The sequence below is a fragment of the Muntiacus reevesi genome, chromosome 2 (assembly GCF_963930625.1).
Source record: "Muntiacus reevesi chromosome 2, mMunRee1.1, whole genome shotgun sequence".
Classification (NCBI taxonomy): Eukaryota; Metazoa; Chordata; class Mammalia; order Artiodactyla; family Cervidae; genus Muntiacus; species Muntiacus reevesi.
Genome location: NC_089250.1, coordinates 60,889,511 through 60,905,560, shown reverse-complemented (window position 1 = coordinate 60,905,560; position 16,050 = coordinate 60,889,511). Strand labels below are relative to the sequence as shown.

General features: G+C 44.7%; 1 protein-coding gene across 1 annotated transcript; it reads left to right on the top strand.

Annotated features, from left to right (window-relative positions):
* The first annotated feature begins 5,138 nt into the window (after window positions 1-5,138).
* Window positions 5,139-14,619, top strand: LOC136157177 (short palate, lung and nasal epithelium carcinoma-associated protein 2A-like). Its single transcript, XM_065919178.1, has 7 exons — window positions 5,139-5,286; window positions 6,961-7,075; window positions 9,671-9,778; window positions 10,769-10,921; window positions 13,228-13,309; window positions 14,361-14,424; window positions 14,477-14,619. Exons 1-7 carry the CDS (start codon window positions 5,139-5,141, stop codon window positions 14,617-14,619), a joined length of 813 nt encoding a protein of 270 aa, XP_065775250.1.
* Window positions 14,620-16,050: the final 1,431 nt, after the last annotated feature.

The following is a 16,050-nucleotide window of genomic DNA, read 5'->3' as shown; positions in this document are numbered from 1 at the left end:
CCTAAATGCTGTTTTTGGTCACCACTGAGTACTGTTTATTGCAATAATAGTAATGACATAGATCTCTATTATTCATGAAGCATCTTATCTAGCCAAGGATAGCCTGGGATCTCTACGGACATTTCCTCAGATAACTGAGCAACTATTCTAAGGTAATTAGAATGTCCTAGGACTTTCTAGGTTTCATGTTAAAAAACAAAACAAAAACAAAAGGCCTAGAGATATTAGTGTACTTGCCCTCTGTCATACAACCAACAAGGGAAAAGTCTGGGATGCACACCCAAGGCTGACTCTAAGAGCAAGCATATTATACTGTTACAAATAAAATGTATGAGTGTCTAAATGTGTACACTTCAATTAATCAGTGGTAAAGAAAAGTGCTGCTGTAGGCTGTAATTGATAATTGTTGAGCATCTGTGTGTCAGGTCCTGGGGATGATGCCCTGTGGTCCTGGCCCTCATGGCCTCAGAGAGTAGGCAGTTATCTCTGTGCCCAAGGGGCGGGTGGGATTCCTGCAAGGCAAGAGCTCCAGTTGTGCCATCTGATGGAAATGTAGCAGGTAGCCCCAGATGTTCCTGATCACCTCTCAGAGCCCCGAAGTGTCAGCTGTCTAGCAGAGAACCAGTGTTCATTTTGTAGTTAGAGGAAACAGACCCTGGGAGAAAACAAATGTCTTGCTCAGGCTCACAAAGCAGGTTGTTAACAGAGCCAAGACTAGAACCCAGATCAGGGTCTCCTTCTCCTTCCTCCAGCCCCAGGCAAGTCTCAGGGTCCCACTCTCCTTGGACATGTGGTGTCGATGTACCCAGCACTGGCTTCAGGGACCTTAGAGATGACTTGGTCCTGCGCTGGGAAACTTGCAGTGTCTCCACTCTCTCATCCTGAACTTGTGGCAGACATCACTAATCAATCCTAGCCCAGGACCTTCCTGGGAGGGTATCTTGGCAGAAAGCTCCATCCAGGCCCTACAATCAATCAGAATTCTCCTGAGACTCCCTAACCTCTCTAACTGGACTCCAGAGGGGAGACTGGGGCAGTATGAGGAAACATCTGTGCCAAGGGCTATATATATCAGCACCCAAACATGGCAGAATTTGTGAATATAGGTACCTGTAGATCTAAGCCCATTCAAGCTTGTTTAGTCTTTACAGAAGGGAAAAATGAATGCAGTTGCAATTGATTAAGCATATTGGCTGCATAATCTACCCACTACAGCCTCTCCATAACCCTGTGCAGCAGGGTCATAAACAGGTGAGAAACCTGAGGTGGAAGGGAGTGAAGTGACGAGACACCAGCAACAACTGTAATCATCAACATCACTGTAGCAACTGTCTATCAGGGCCTACATACATTATCCCACCACTTCTCACAGCACCCCTGAGAGGAGAGGCCCATAGTTAGTCCCATTTCACACTTAGGGGACCTAAGGCTCAGGGAGATGAAGCTCCTTGTCCAGGCCACACAGCCAGCATTAGGCAAAAAGAGGATTTGAATCCAGTCTGCCCAATCCCAGAGCTGGGGTATTTTGCCACTAGACATGGAGTTGTCTTGCATTTTACAAGAGGCAGCAGTAGCCTGGGGCCAACACCAGGTCTGGACTCACTATATCACACTGGCCCCTTGGGCTGTGTTCCTGAGGCGGAAAAACTCTCTTCACAAGATTCCGGCATAGCCCTCAGCTCTGTGCCCACAACCAGGGAAGTAAGGGCCTGGACGTTTGCAGAACTGGGCACAGACAGCCTGGGAGGTGAGTCTGCTGACCAGTCCAAGGCTCGGCTGGATGGGGTCCTCCGTGTCCCAGCCCCAGGCTTGGACATCTGCCCTGTGCTCTGATGACAGGATCATATTCAGCCTGAGGAACCCTAGCTACCCAAGCCTCTGGTCCTACCGCTACTTTGACCTGGTTGCGCTCACGTCAAAGTGTTACAGGTTCCTGCTGAGGTGCAGGTAGGTGATCGGGGGAGACTGACCCTGGGTGACCTGGAGCTGTGCTTGTGCTCCCAGCCTAATGCCATATGGGCACCCATCTGTGCTTCCTGGACTGGGAGTTCCGGGTTGACCTGAGCCCAATGCACCAGGCATTACAACCAACTCAAACAGCAGAGGACAAGGAATAAACAGGGTATTCAAGTGCAAGGACTCTCCTGCCCCACCAGTTGGCCTCAGTGTGATCTGAGAGGAAGGTCCTTCCCTGAGATTGCAACTGCTGGTTCCTGTCCTTGTGAGACCTATGGCAGTCACCTCCCTTCCCTGGACCTCAGTTACCTCAACCAGAAAGTGGAACTTTCCAAACCTCCTTAGGGAGTTGTCATGAGCACCAATGGTGAAAACAGTCCTGCAGTGCCAAGCAAATGGCCAGGTACTGCCCTGGACTTACTGGGGCCAAAGAGTGAGACTCGCTGCTGCCCCCAGAGGCTGAGTTAGGACAGCTGATCTCGAAGGGGGAGGATGAAGAACTGGTTGCCCTCTCCAGATCTGCCCCTTCCCATCTGTTCCACCTTGAGCAAGTTATCCTCCCCTTCTGAGTATTATGCCTCTCAGTCAAGAAATAAGAACAGTAACACCCCTGCCTGGTTGCTTATGAGATGAAACAAGCTGAAGCAGGATAAGCACTTAGTGTTCTGTGGTCATGTCTAGGCAGAGGAGGGGTTCCAGAGGATGGTGCTGGGATCAGAACTCTTAGAACTCAAGGTCAAAAGTACCTTTGAGCCACCCTAGTCCAGTTACCTCCACTTCTGGTCATTCACCCTGCAGATCCTGACTCTAAGTATCTAGAGAGGAGCTCATACATCCATAGTTAAAGCGAACTTATTGATAACCGTATGTAATCTTTGTTTCAAAAATATATTGCCCAAGCAGAAAACTTCAACAGACCTAAAACATATGAAATGGAAGAGGAAAATAAGTTGGATTCATTTCACGTGTAGCTTTGGATGTGTCCTTCTCCTTCTCTGGACCATAGGCTGCTCAGCCTTCCCAGCAAGGAGGTTAAGTTGAACTCTAAGCTCTCCCATGGCTTTCCTGTCAGTTATGTTTCTAGTGTGGTTAGTTGACCCTGGAGTTGTCATGTAAAGGGAGGAGTTGATATGAATCTATAAGTGTGTGGAGTCAGGACTTACTCTGCGTTTGAACAGCAGGACCCAGCTCACACTGACTTGAAGAGGAGAGTTCTGTAAAGAGGGAATGGTCTGTGCAGAGGGCTAAGGCAGCAATGATGTTGGTGTTTTTCTGGAAAAAAAGGAAGACAGTTCAGCCATGGAGAGAGAGGTAGATGTATTTGCGGTGGCAGTGAGTAGAAGACACAGGGGCCATGATGGGGACTTCTGTTTAAGGTGAGAGCTTTAACTTCTGGCAGCATCATTGAGAACAGAGAAGTTGGGGGCAAGTGTGCAGAGGGATACTGCATATATAGGGATATATATGGAGGTAGACTATATTCACTCTCAGGAGAAAATCTACTGACTCAATGGAGTGGGCAAATGGGGAGGGTGGGTCCTGAGCAACCCGTCATTGCAAACATTTTTCCTGAGGCTGGTTCCACTGGGAGGGATGTTATGGAGAGCGTTCAGACACAAGAGAAGGTTTGAGAAGAACGACTTCACTGGTCACTGACCCTGATGCTACTATGGGCCGCAAGCCTAGCCCCATCTCTGTCCCTCTCTTACAGGCTGGCCACTTTCCCTCTCTGAGCCTGAGTTTGCAAATGCTGATAAAATTAAGCTAGATGATCACCATGGATCCTTCTACCAGAATATTCTCCAATTCATCCATTCTCAGTTTTAGTCCCAGCCCCCTACCCACATGGCCACCATGTTGGTAGCTGGAGGCTCCATGAGAACCTGCTCTTAGTCTTGGCACAAAGTCCTCTCCATAGTCATCCAGTTCAAGCATCCTGGCTGACCTTTGCTTTGGAAGTCTCTCTGTTCACTCTGGACAGGGCTTATTTTCATTGGAGTCTCCTTGGATGGCTCTGGACGCAGAGCTTGTTTCGGGGGCAGCCTCCCTCCCCATCGCCATCAATATAAGTACCATCACTGCCCAGCAGAATCACTGCCCAGGAGACTGTGCAGAGGAGCAAGGACTTTGTAAGTATTTTTCTTCAAACCTGTGAATGGTGGACTTCCCCCTTATTGTCACCCCACATGGAGGCCTACAGAAGGCTTTGGGGAAAAGAGGCATAGAGATTAAAATAGCCGCTCACTTGTGTTTGACTCTTGCAAACCCACGGACTGTAGCCCATCAGGATCCTCTGTCCATGGATTTCTCCAGGCAAGAATAATGCTCTGGTTTGCCATTTCCTTTTCCGGGAGAACTTCCTGACCCACGGATTGAGTCTGGGTCTCATGCACTGCAGTCTTCCCATGAGGCACCAGGGAGGCTCTTCAGAAGGCTCTAAGGACAAGAGGCAGAGGGGTGGGGCCACTTGAATTAGCTAATATTTTGAATGGGGCAAACTAAGAAATAGATTCAATTAGGAGAAATGTCAAATTGATGATGAATACAGCATCATGACGTGGTGCCCACTTATTTGTTCATACTTTTATTTGTCAAACTTTATTTTGTTGTGCTTACTAGTGGCAGTTTTTTTTTTTACTATGAGTTGGGAATTTAACTTATTGTGAAATAAGTCAAAATCCCTTCTCTAAGGAATTCACAGCCTGGTGGGAAAGGCAGCCAACTTGTCACTAACTGGGACCCAGGACTCTGAACAGTGAATGAAGGCAGCAAGTTGGTGGAGTGAGTCCACCTAACCTAGTGTCTGAGGAGAGTTCAGGAGGACATGATGTCCTACTGAAGCTAGAAAGTCAGTAAGAAGTGATTCACCTAAAAATGAAAAGAAGAGGGAAATGTTCCATGCAGAGAAGCCAGCATGTTCAAATGACCTCCAAAGAGAATTGACCTGAAGTCAAGTGTGACTTTTCAAATTGTAGCTCCTTTATTAACTGGTTGTTCATCTCTGGGCCAGTTTCTCTAGCTTTTTGACCTGGGTTGCCCATCTGTAAGAGAGGAGATAACCACAGCTATCGTCAAGGGCTGTTGAGTATAAGAGTCATAGGTGCTCATTCACGATGCCATGTCCCTATGGGTAATTCTCACTCCTCCTGTTCTTCCTGTGACTGTCCAGGTGTCAGGACAAGATGTTTCAGCTTTGGAAACTTGTTCTCTTGTGCGGCCTGCTCGCCGGGACCTCAGCGTCTCTTCTTGACAATATTGGCAAGGATGTTCTGAAGAAGCTGAAATCTGGTCTTGAGGAAGGGCTTGACAATCTTGACAGTACACTTGAAAGTGAGTCAACAGCAGGGATGATCAGGGGGACCTAGGAGCTTGCTTCCTACATACTACGCCTGTATTACCCAAAGGCTGCCAGCAGGGGCAGCTCCTTATGGGTGGTTTACTGAGAGAGGTGACGAACTGATTCCTGGTTCATTTGTTTATTATTTTTCTAGAAACAGGCAATACTTACCTGAATATCACTTTACATCTTATATCATGGTAAACTTTGCTAATATATTCATAAGATAAAATCCTCAAAGTGACATTTCAAAAGTTTGAAAGGTATGCATATTTTAATTTACAGCACATATTGACAAATAATCCCCTATGTTAATAATTTCTCCAATCATTTGTGAGAGTACTTTTTTTCTACTCTCTTGACAGCACTGGTTTGAACAACTGAGATTTTTTTCCAGTCTCACAGATAAAGGTTATAATTCATCATAGCATTTCTCTAATTATGAAAGCATTCCCTCATTTTTTCATATTTATTAGCCATTTATGTATTGTAACTTAAATATTTAATTTATATTTGTATCATATTCCTCTGTTGGGTCATCCAATTTTCTTAGGAATTTGAATTAACGAACTGGAAAAGAATTTCTAACTAGCCTAGCTAGCTTTAAAATTACCTACCTTTCTAGTGAATCATATTTCCTTGTAATTCTAATTTCTTGAAAGAACTTGGTATTCTTTTCACTTTTTGGAAACATTACTGGGACACTGCTAAACATTCTTTTAAGCTAACTTCTGTAAAGGATTGCCCTTCAAACCTTGCCAGGGCTTAGGCAACCTCATAGATATAGGAGGGACCTAATTTCCAAATCATTGCTGGTAAAACAGCAATGCTTCTTTCTGAACACAGAACCAGAGATGTCTGCATCAGAGTCACCTAGTAAGTTCTAAGACGAGATGTAGTTCGCTGCATCGTTATAACAAGGTACTGTCCATTGCAGAGCCACGTTGCAGTACTTTGATTACATCCTTTTTCTTGCAGCCTTTTCTTATTCTTTTTTTTTTTTTTTTTTGCCTTTTCTTCTTCTTTGAGCGAGTTGTTGCCTTGTTGTTTCTCATTTGAATTATTTTCTACACATATTTTCTTAATACTTTTCAAATATGCCATTCTACATCTGCCATGTCACTTCCTCTATTAAATAAATCCCTTTTTCCTCTGTCCATTAGGCCTCTGTCCTTGTTCTCCTCTATTAGCCAACTCTTTCCTAGGTCTCATGTAGAGCTGTCATTCAGGGACTCCTGTTTGCCACTTTCATGATTTAGACCTGTATATTTTCTTTGATTCTAGATTTTCCACTTCTTATTTTATTCTACATTTATTTTGTTTGCATAAGCAGCTCATTAGTGCTTCACTACTAGAAGCTGATGTGCAATCAATACCTATTGCCTGCTCAGGGGATTGACTGCTTTGTTGATGAATAATGAGTATGTATTAGCGTAAAGGCAGCATAAAAAGAACAAGGTCTCCTAGCTCTGTGACTCTGATCAATTTCTTAAACTTTTGCTCTTTTATTTCCTCATCTGAAAGTGCAGATATTAGTAATGTCTACTTTATGGAGTTCTTACAGAGATTAAATGAAATAGCATAGGCAAATATTCTCATTTAGTACCTGGTGTGTAGGAGCTGCTTCGTAAATTGTGTACCACACTAAGTGGAGATTGTTTTTGCAGCTATCTTGCAGCAACTGAAGACTGCTGAGGAGACACAGGAGAAGACCGAGGAAACTAAGAACTTCTTGGAACAACTCGTTTCTGCAATTTTTGAAGTAGTGAACACTCTGACAGGGTGAGTTTTTGCTTCATTTGGAGATTTTTGTTCCCAGAGAAGAGAATACATCTCTTTGGGTACCTAAGTTAAATATCAAAGACATAAAGTGAAAGTGAAAGTCACTCAGTTCAGTCTAGTTAGTCAGTTGTATCGAATTCTTTTCAACCCGAAGGACTGCAGCATGCTAGGGCTTCCCTGTCCATCACCATCTCCTGGAACTGGCTCAAACTCATGTCCATCGAGTCAGTGATGCCATCCAACCATCTCATCCTCTGTCGTCCCCTTTTCCTCCCGCCTTCAATCTACCAGCATTAGGGTCTTTTCCAAGGAGTCAGTTCTTTGCCTTAGGTGGCCAAAGTATTGGAATTTCAGTTTCAGCATCAGTCCTTCCAATGAATATTCAGGATTGATTTCCTTTAGGATTCACTGGTTGAATCTTCTTGCAGTCCAAGGGACTCTCAAGAGTCTTCTCCAACACCACAATTTAAAAGCGTCAATTCTTTGGCCTTCAGCTTTCTTTATAGTTCAACTCTTACATCCATACATGACTACTGGAAAGACCATAGCTTTGACTAGAAGAACATTTATTGGCAAAGTAATGTCTCTGCTTTTTAATATGCTGTCTGGGCTGGTTATAGCTTTTCTTCCAAGGTGCATGCGTCTTTTAATTTCATGGCTGCAGTCATCATCTGCAGTGATTTTTGAGACCAAAACAATAAAGTCTGTCACTGTTTCCATTGTTTCTCCATCTATTTGTCGTGAAGTGATGAGACCAGATGCCAGGATCTTCATTTTTTGAATGTTTAGTTTTAAGCCAGCTTTTCCTTTCTCCTCTTTCACTTTCATCATGACTCTTTAGTTCCTCTTTGCTTTCTGCCATAAGGGTTGTGTCATCTGTGTATCTGGGGTTATTGATATTTCTCCAAACAATCTTGATTCCACCTTATGCTTCATTCACCCTGGCATTTCACATGATGTACTCTGCATATAAGTTAGATAAGCAGGGTGACAATATACAGCTTTGAAGTAGTCCTTTCCCAATTTGGAACCAGTCTGTTCCACGTCTAGTTCTAACTGTTGCTTCTTGACCTGCATACAGATTTCTCAGGAGACAGGTAAGGTTGTCTGGTATTCCCATCTCTTTAAGAATTTTCCAGTTTGTTGTGATATACACAGTCACAGTTGCTCAGTCATGTCCAACTCTTTGCAGCCTCTTTGGGGATGCAAATCATGGAACTCTCTAGGATAGAATATTGGAGTGAGCTATTATTCCATTCTCCAGGGGATCTTCCTTACACAGGGATCGAATTCAGGTCTCCCACATTGCAGGTGGATTCTTTACCAGCTGAGCCACCAGGGAATATGAATAAACCTTGTGTGTTCCTACAGAGCAGAAGTGGTCTCAGGCCAACTCCACCAGAGCTGGGAAAAATTAGAGGGCTGCCTGGGCTATCCAGGTATCTCATGGGTTTAGGCTTTCTCTTCTGTGATATCAGAGTTAGGATGAAGGTTTTCTTCACCCCCTCCTCTACCTGTTTGCTGTTGCCTAAATTCCTTTTCCCAAAGATAAGCCTTTCCTTCTCTGAATATAACTGAGTATTAAAGTTTGGTCTCAGGAGAGAGGAAAATAGAATTCACACTACGTAGGTAGCCCTACACATGAAGTCTGGGAGTCAAGCATTCTGGGTTCTAATTCTGGCTCTGCATAAAAAAGAATGAAATAATGCTGTTTGCAGCAATAAGTGGGTGGATGTAGAGATAAGCATACGAAATGAAGTAGTTCAAACAGAGAAAGACAATTATCATAGATACCATTAATATATAGAATCTGAAATATGATACTAAAAATTTATACAAAAAGACTCACTGACAAAAAAAAACTCATGGTTACCAAAAGGGAAAACAGTGTGGACTAATTATCGAGTATGACATAAATATATACACACTATTATATATACAATAGACAACCAACAAGGACCTACTATATAGCACAGGGAACTATACTCAATATTTTGTAATAACTTATAAGGGAAAAGAATCTGAAATAAAAATACATCTATATCTATATATATCTATATCTGAATCACTTTGCTGTAACCTGAACCTAATGAGAAGTGAAAGTGTTAGTTGCTCAGTCGTGTCATACTCTTTGCAATAATTTGGACTGTAGCCCACCAGGCTCCTCTGCCCATGAAATCTCTAGGCAAGAATGCTGAAGTGGATTCCTATTTCCTTCTCCTGGGACGTTCCCAAACCAGGGATCAAACTCGGGTCACCTGCATCGCAGGCAGATTCTTTACCCTCTGAGTGACCATGGAAGCCCCACAGTTGAACCTAGCATAGCATTTTAAAGCAACTATATATCAATTAAAAAAAAATATTCTGACTCTGACACATATTCACCCTTGGAGTCTTGAGGGAAATCATAGCTGTCTGATCATCAGTCTGCCATGCCATCCAATGGAGAGAATCCAACCCCTGAGGAAGACTCTCATGAGACCAAAGCAGGCAAGGTCTATGAAGCTCAACTGCTCAGCACAAGGCTGGCATAGACAAGAGCCCGGCAATGGCTGTCAAGAGGAATAACAAGAGTGAACTGTGGTTTTTGCACAGGGTGAAAATCAATAATCTGCACGTCCTGGATGTCACATTCGAAAAGACTCCTGATTGCAAAGGTGCTATTGTGAAAATCCCCACCACTGCTGAAGTCAACGTGAACCTGTGAGTATGTCTTGGAATTTGAGGTTTGGGGGATGCAGGGTGGTGTGGCCGGTGGATCTCCAATTTGAAATCAGGCACTTTTTCACCCTGCTGCCTTGGTCTCTCAATCGGCAAAATAAGGAGGTCCTTGCAACTAACCTTTAAAATGTTCTAACAAACTTTTCCCATAACCAAATCTCTTTTTTAAAAAAATCCCCCATAAACTATATTTCCAAAATCTTAACACTTATCTAATGGTAAAACTTGAGAACTGAGAAGACGTGAACACTTACAACTCTTTGGCAAAATTTCCTCCAGCATCATTTTGTCTCTCAAAATTCTCTTTTAATGGCAGTATGACCCATATAGCAGTGTACGGCATTTAATGAATAGCATGTGAAAATTATATGAAAAATATAATTTCTAAGTATTTTAATTACTTTGAAGAGACAAAGAGATAGGAAACGAGGATGTGTGGGGTTCTTTGTAAATTAAAGTGCGCTATGACTTCATCATTCACTAGTTATGAGATCCTGAGATAGTTACTTAACTTCTCTATACCACGTTTCCTCATTCTGAAAACAGAGATAGTGATAGTGCTTTTTTCAAATGGTATTGCTATAGAGATTAAATGGATTAATCCAGGTAAAATACCTTTTTGGAAATACCTAGCATAGTATTCTCTTAGGAAATGTTAACTCTTATTTTTGTTTTAATCACTGGTGTGATACTGTATAGAAATGTCACATGAGCCAAACCCTTGTGGCCAGGAGAAGAAATTCTTAATGTTAAGAATGTAAATTCTATAAAGAAAACAGATAGTATTAATATTGTCCACTTGTCATTCAACAATTAAGTCTATCCAACCTTTGTGACCCCAAGGACCGCAGCACACCAGGCCTGTCCTTGTCAGTAGACATCCCATATAATGTCCACACAAGAGAGAGATTAAAGTGGGCAATGTGAAGAGACTTCTCCACCTTTGTTCATTGTGAACCTATTTCCCTGCAGGCCTGTGTTGGGTGAGATTGTCGACTTGGCCCTCAACTTGGTCCTACAGTTTTGTGTTGGCGTTGAAACTGATGATGACACTGGTGACTCCAAGGTGGTCGTGGAAAAATGCAAGAATGATCAACACAGCATCTCTCTCAGCGTGCTGGGCAGGTCAGATGCACACATCTCAGCAGAGTGGGGATGTCAGAGGAGTTGGGACTTATAATTTCAGCCCTATTTCTTACCTGGGAGGGAGCAGAATATGAAAAAAAGAGGTTAGACTTTGGAATCAAGTTAACTTTTCTACTAACTTGTGGTTTTGTAATCAATTTAGCAGCTAGATGCTTCAGTTTCCACATCTGTAAATGAAAGATGGTAAGAACACTTAACTCATAGGCTACTGTGTTAGCCAAATGAGAAAATGGAAGTGTTTACCATACAGCCTGGCACATACTAAGCTCTCAGTAATAGTAATATCTATGCTGACTTTCAGTCTCTTTGTCCCCTTACTGAGACGGGAGTGTTGATCTCTCCAACCGTAACTGTGAATTGCTGTATTTCACCTTTCAGCTTTATCTGTTTTAGCTTCATGTTTTTTGAAGTTCTGTTGTTAGATGCCTGCACATTTAGCATTGTTATGTCTACTTGAAGAACTGACTGGTCTCATATTACATAGTGTCCCTCAATAATAATAATAATGATTCACTGTGTTCACCTTCCTGCCTCTTGTTAGGAGAGGGCAAGAGGAATAGTAAATGCCTGCTATGGGCTCTAATTTCAGATTGTCCCCAAATCATCCTCCTCCCACTGGAAATTTCCCAAAAATGACATCTTGAAAACTGAGTCCTCTCCATTTAAATCACTGATCTCTGATAACCCACCAAATCTACATCTTAAACTGTGTGCTTGAAAAAAGATGTTTAGTCCCAGGAAGAGGGTGGAAGGAGAAAGGCTGATCCTGGTCCTGGCTGGGAGAGAACTAGTCTGGAAGCTGAAGGCTGGGGCAGGTTGGTCTTGGAAAGGAACGAAGCTGAGTCATGTGCAGAGGTCAGTTCATCCTCCCCAACAAGGTATCTGATCACAGCTTTGCCTACAGAGCCCCAAAAGAAAAGATAGAATAGTTCTGCGGACTACTGCACGTGGAAAGACTGAGATCTAGCCCAAATGCCTGAGCCCTGCTGGACACTGCCTAGCCTATAGCGCCAGGGAAACCATCCTGCCTTCCGGGTCTCAGTGTCCGTATCTGTAAATGGCATTCCACTCTGCTGCTCCAAACTCTCTGGGGACTCCTCTCCACTTTAGGTGGAATCTCAGACCCTCCCAGGGTCATCTAGGCTCTACCTGGTTTGGATCCACACCTTGCCCACTCTGCCCTAGACCCACTAGCTTTGCTCTGAGCCTCAGACAAACTCCTTCCACTCAGAACCTGTGCGTGGGCTGCTCAGGCATCTAGGACACCTTTCCTACATCCCATTTTCATGTTTGTCTCATCATTTATGGTCTAAAACAAGGTTCCTCTTCTTCTCTCTCATAAGATTCTACTCTCAGCCTTCTCAATACTTGTCACAAGTTGTCTTTAAATATTCAATCGTATGTTTACTTCATTTATTTCTCCAGCCAAAAACGTGTGGAGCAGCTGCTCCATACAGGCAGGCACCATTCTGAGCTCGGGAGAAAGTACTGGTGACTGCTGGCGAGGTGCTTGCTCTCATGGAGCTTAGTCTCTGGGGGGAACGACAGACAGGGGAGCATTCAGTCCAGCAGTGAAGAACCCACATGGAAAATGTTCGATTGCCATCATCCCTGGGCAGAACAGCACACCTGACTAGGCGCTCTGACAGAAAGTCCTCCCTTAGGCAAGCAGTCACAAAGGCTGCCCTCAGGAGGTGAAGGTTATGCCAAGAACTGAAGGTGGGAAGGAGTCAGCCTTAGGAAAACGTGATAATACTGGGTTGGCCAAAAAGTCTTTTGGGTTTTTCCATAAGCTCTTGCAGGAAACTCCAGACAAAACTTTTATCCAACCCAGTATTCAGGTACCACATTAGGAGCTGCTTGTGCTTTGCTCATCACTGTGTAACCAGTCAGTCTTGCTTTTGAGCATATAGTTGGTGTTCTCTAAATATGTGTTAATGAATGAATGGGTGACTAGATGCATTGCTGGATGGAAGAATGGATGGATGGATGGGTAGAAGAATGGATAGATGGATAGAAGAATGGATGGATGGTTGGATGGAAGAATGGAGGATGGATAGAATGGATGGTTGGATCAGTGAGGTCTCAGGGTTGTAATGAGACTGTCATGAGTTACTGGGGTGAGCTGCTGGTCAACCATGGGGTTCTAAGTGATGATCCCTCTGGGTAGAGGCCCAAGTCACCTGGCTTCAAGGTGTTTCACCTTCTTCTGCCCTCTTCCCACTTGTCTTGCTTGGCTGCTCTGCCAACTTCACCGACCTTTATCAGTCTTCTCTCTTCTCCAGGCGCATTGGACTGCTCAACGAGGTTGTGGGCTTTGCAGTCAATCTCGTGAATGAGGCGTTGTCCCTGGTAACGCATTATGAGGTGAGTCCCCTACTCCTGGGGTGCAGAGCCAGGCCTGGTGGGGGCAGGTGTGACTTTCCCTGGCTGGACTGTACTCTCTGGACACCTTCTTTCCTGATGGGCCAACTTCCTTGGGGCAATCGGTTGCTACCTGCCCCCCTTCACTTAGCCTTGTCTGGAGAGGAGGTGAGCAGGGGCCTGACCGGAGCTGAAATCACTGGGTCCCACACTTAAACCATTTGCCATACACATGGACTGCCAGTAGGCCTTTTAGCTAATACTTTTCTACGTTCAACATAATTTTAATTCACTTAAATTAAAGAAAATACTGTACATACCATAGTTCAGATTCATGTGCATCACATGAAAAAAACCATATTTATACCATGTGCCCGAAATTCCAAAGATTCTGTATCAGTCAACTCTGGAAGGGGGCTGGGAATCTGGTTTTATTAAAAAAAAAAAAAAAAAAAAGTCCTCCATGTTGTTCTGTGATTTACTGCACTTGAGTCATGCTCATAGTGTTGTCCTCATACCAGCAGCACTGACCTCCCATGGACACTCATGAGAAATGCAGACTCAGATCATATCCCAGACCTGCTGCTCAGTAATTTGTATTTTAACAACATCCTTGGGGAATTGTAGGCACACAAAAGTCTGAAAAACACAAAACCATTTCTCTATCATTCCCAGGGCCCCATTTAACTCTACAAAGTTTCAGAGTCCCGACATCAAGATTTCTAAGGGCATAGTGTTCTGGAATGTTAAAAATCTAGATTCTTCAAGATTCTAGATTTTTAATGTTCTGAGGTTTTAGAATCCCAGTGTCCTCTGGTTCTCAGATTTGGGCCTTCTAGGTTTCCACTGCTCTAGAATCCTAAGGGTCAGAAGTTCTAGGGCCCCAGTACTGAGCATCTCTGTGGGTGGGGGGCAGGGATCTCACAGCAGGTAATAACCAGTCCTCTTCCTTCTCCGTCTCTCCTCTCTCTCCTCATCTCCCAACCTCTCTCTTTCCTTCCTTCCCTGCATTTCTGTGTCTCTCTCTCTTTCCTTGGCTCCTTGTGACCCTCAGCTGTGCCCACTAGTCCACAGTTTCCTTGAAAGCCTGGATGCGGAGTATGTTAAGAAACGCATCGGTAAGTCACAGCCTGGGGAAGTGGTGAGGGGGCACCCTATGCATCCTTACAGGGGAGGGCACTCTGCTCTATGCCTGCTGCACCAGCAGGTCTTGTCAGGGCACCCTGGAGAAGTTGAAGACCCTTCGTAGTGAGCAAGTCAGGAAAATGTGGCCGGAGGCCTCCCTGAAGACCGATGGCCTCTTGGGCCTCTGAGAGCTTCTATCCCTCCTTTGTCACACTGGCAGAACATGCTGCCCAGAATGATGTGAGAAAGAGGACTGGCCAGATCTGGGTTCAAATCCTGGATGTTTTCTTAGCAACTGTTGGGTGGGGGTCAAGTGGTTCCACCTCTCTGAGCCTTGGGTTCCTCCCAAGTGAAAGGAAATTGTAAACACTGCCAAGCTGATGAGTGGATTTAAAGAAAAAGAAGAAAGAGCTTAATATCAAGTAGGCATTGTTAATCAACATCGCCCCTCACCTTTTATTTCTTATGAGGAGCTATGGCTTCACCTCCAACCCCTGGAAGCTCTTCTTGACCTGGGTCCCTGACAAGACTGGGGTTGCAAGGGCTGGTGGGCAACAGAAGTGGGGTGAGTAACAGTGTCAGGGTCCTGGAGGCAGTTTTTCTAGAAAATAGCCACAGACCCAGTTCACTGGGCCATCGCTCTGTGCTTCTTATATACTATCTCACTGGATTCTTGGAATGACCCCAGGGGGATGGGTAATGTCATCATACCCATTTTATAGATGAAATAACTGAGGCTCAGAGAAATGGAGTGACATGTAAGAGTTCCATGGCTTTCAAGTCTGACCCACTGGATGGTTTCAGCCTTTGTGTCTGATTTCTATTCAGCTTCCAGTGCTACAACCTGAGAACTGCTACTGATTTGTTCTTTCAGATGAACTTTATGAAATCCCAGAGACAAAGTAAAGAGCACTGATGAGGAAAACCTCTGTGATGCCTGCCTGCTGGTGAGGGCCAGGCACTGGGCCCTGGGCTGAAAGAGGATATACACCCCCCTGCCCCCCCCCCCCCCCAACACACACACAGAGGTGTCTGTGGAGAAGCAGAAGCAAAGCTTGGCTTCTCTTCTTTCTCTAGTAGCCGCCTGAGCCCTGATCTTGGTCACAGACCGAATCCTGACTCTTAATCACACACTCAGACTGCACTTGATTCTTCTCCCTGACTGAGCCCAGAACCCAATCAGGCATAGCTTTCACTCCAGTTGTTGAATGAGCCCTGACTGAGCCTCTATCCACTGGTCATGGATAGAGCGCTGACCTGTATCTCAGTCTGATCCCGGATCCTGATCATGTACTGAGCTCTGAACCCAGGCTCCTCTGAGCCTTGTTCAGTCTTTTCACATCGGCCATTGTTGCTAAGGTGAGGGGGTGGGATGGTGAAGAGATGAGGAGGGGTCAGTGCCAGATGCCAGAGAAAGACCCTAAACCACTGCTGCCAGTCCCCCCTCCCCGAGCCTCAGAGCTCTCAGGGTTTGTGGGGAAGTACCCCTGCAGCCGTGTTTGCTGAACATAGGAGCAGGTAAGGGCCCCGGAGTGTCCATGCCTCACACCAGGGTCTCCTTCCAGATTGGTTCCCAGGGACGGGACTGAATCTCTGTACCATCTCCCTCTGGACCTCAG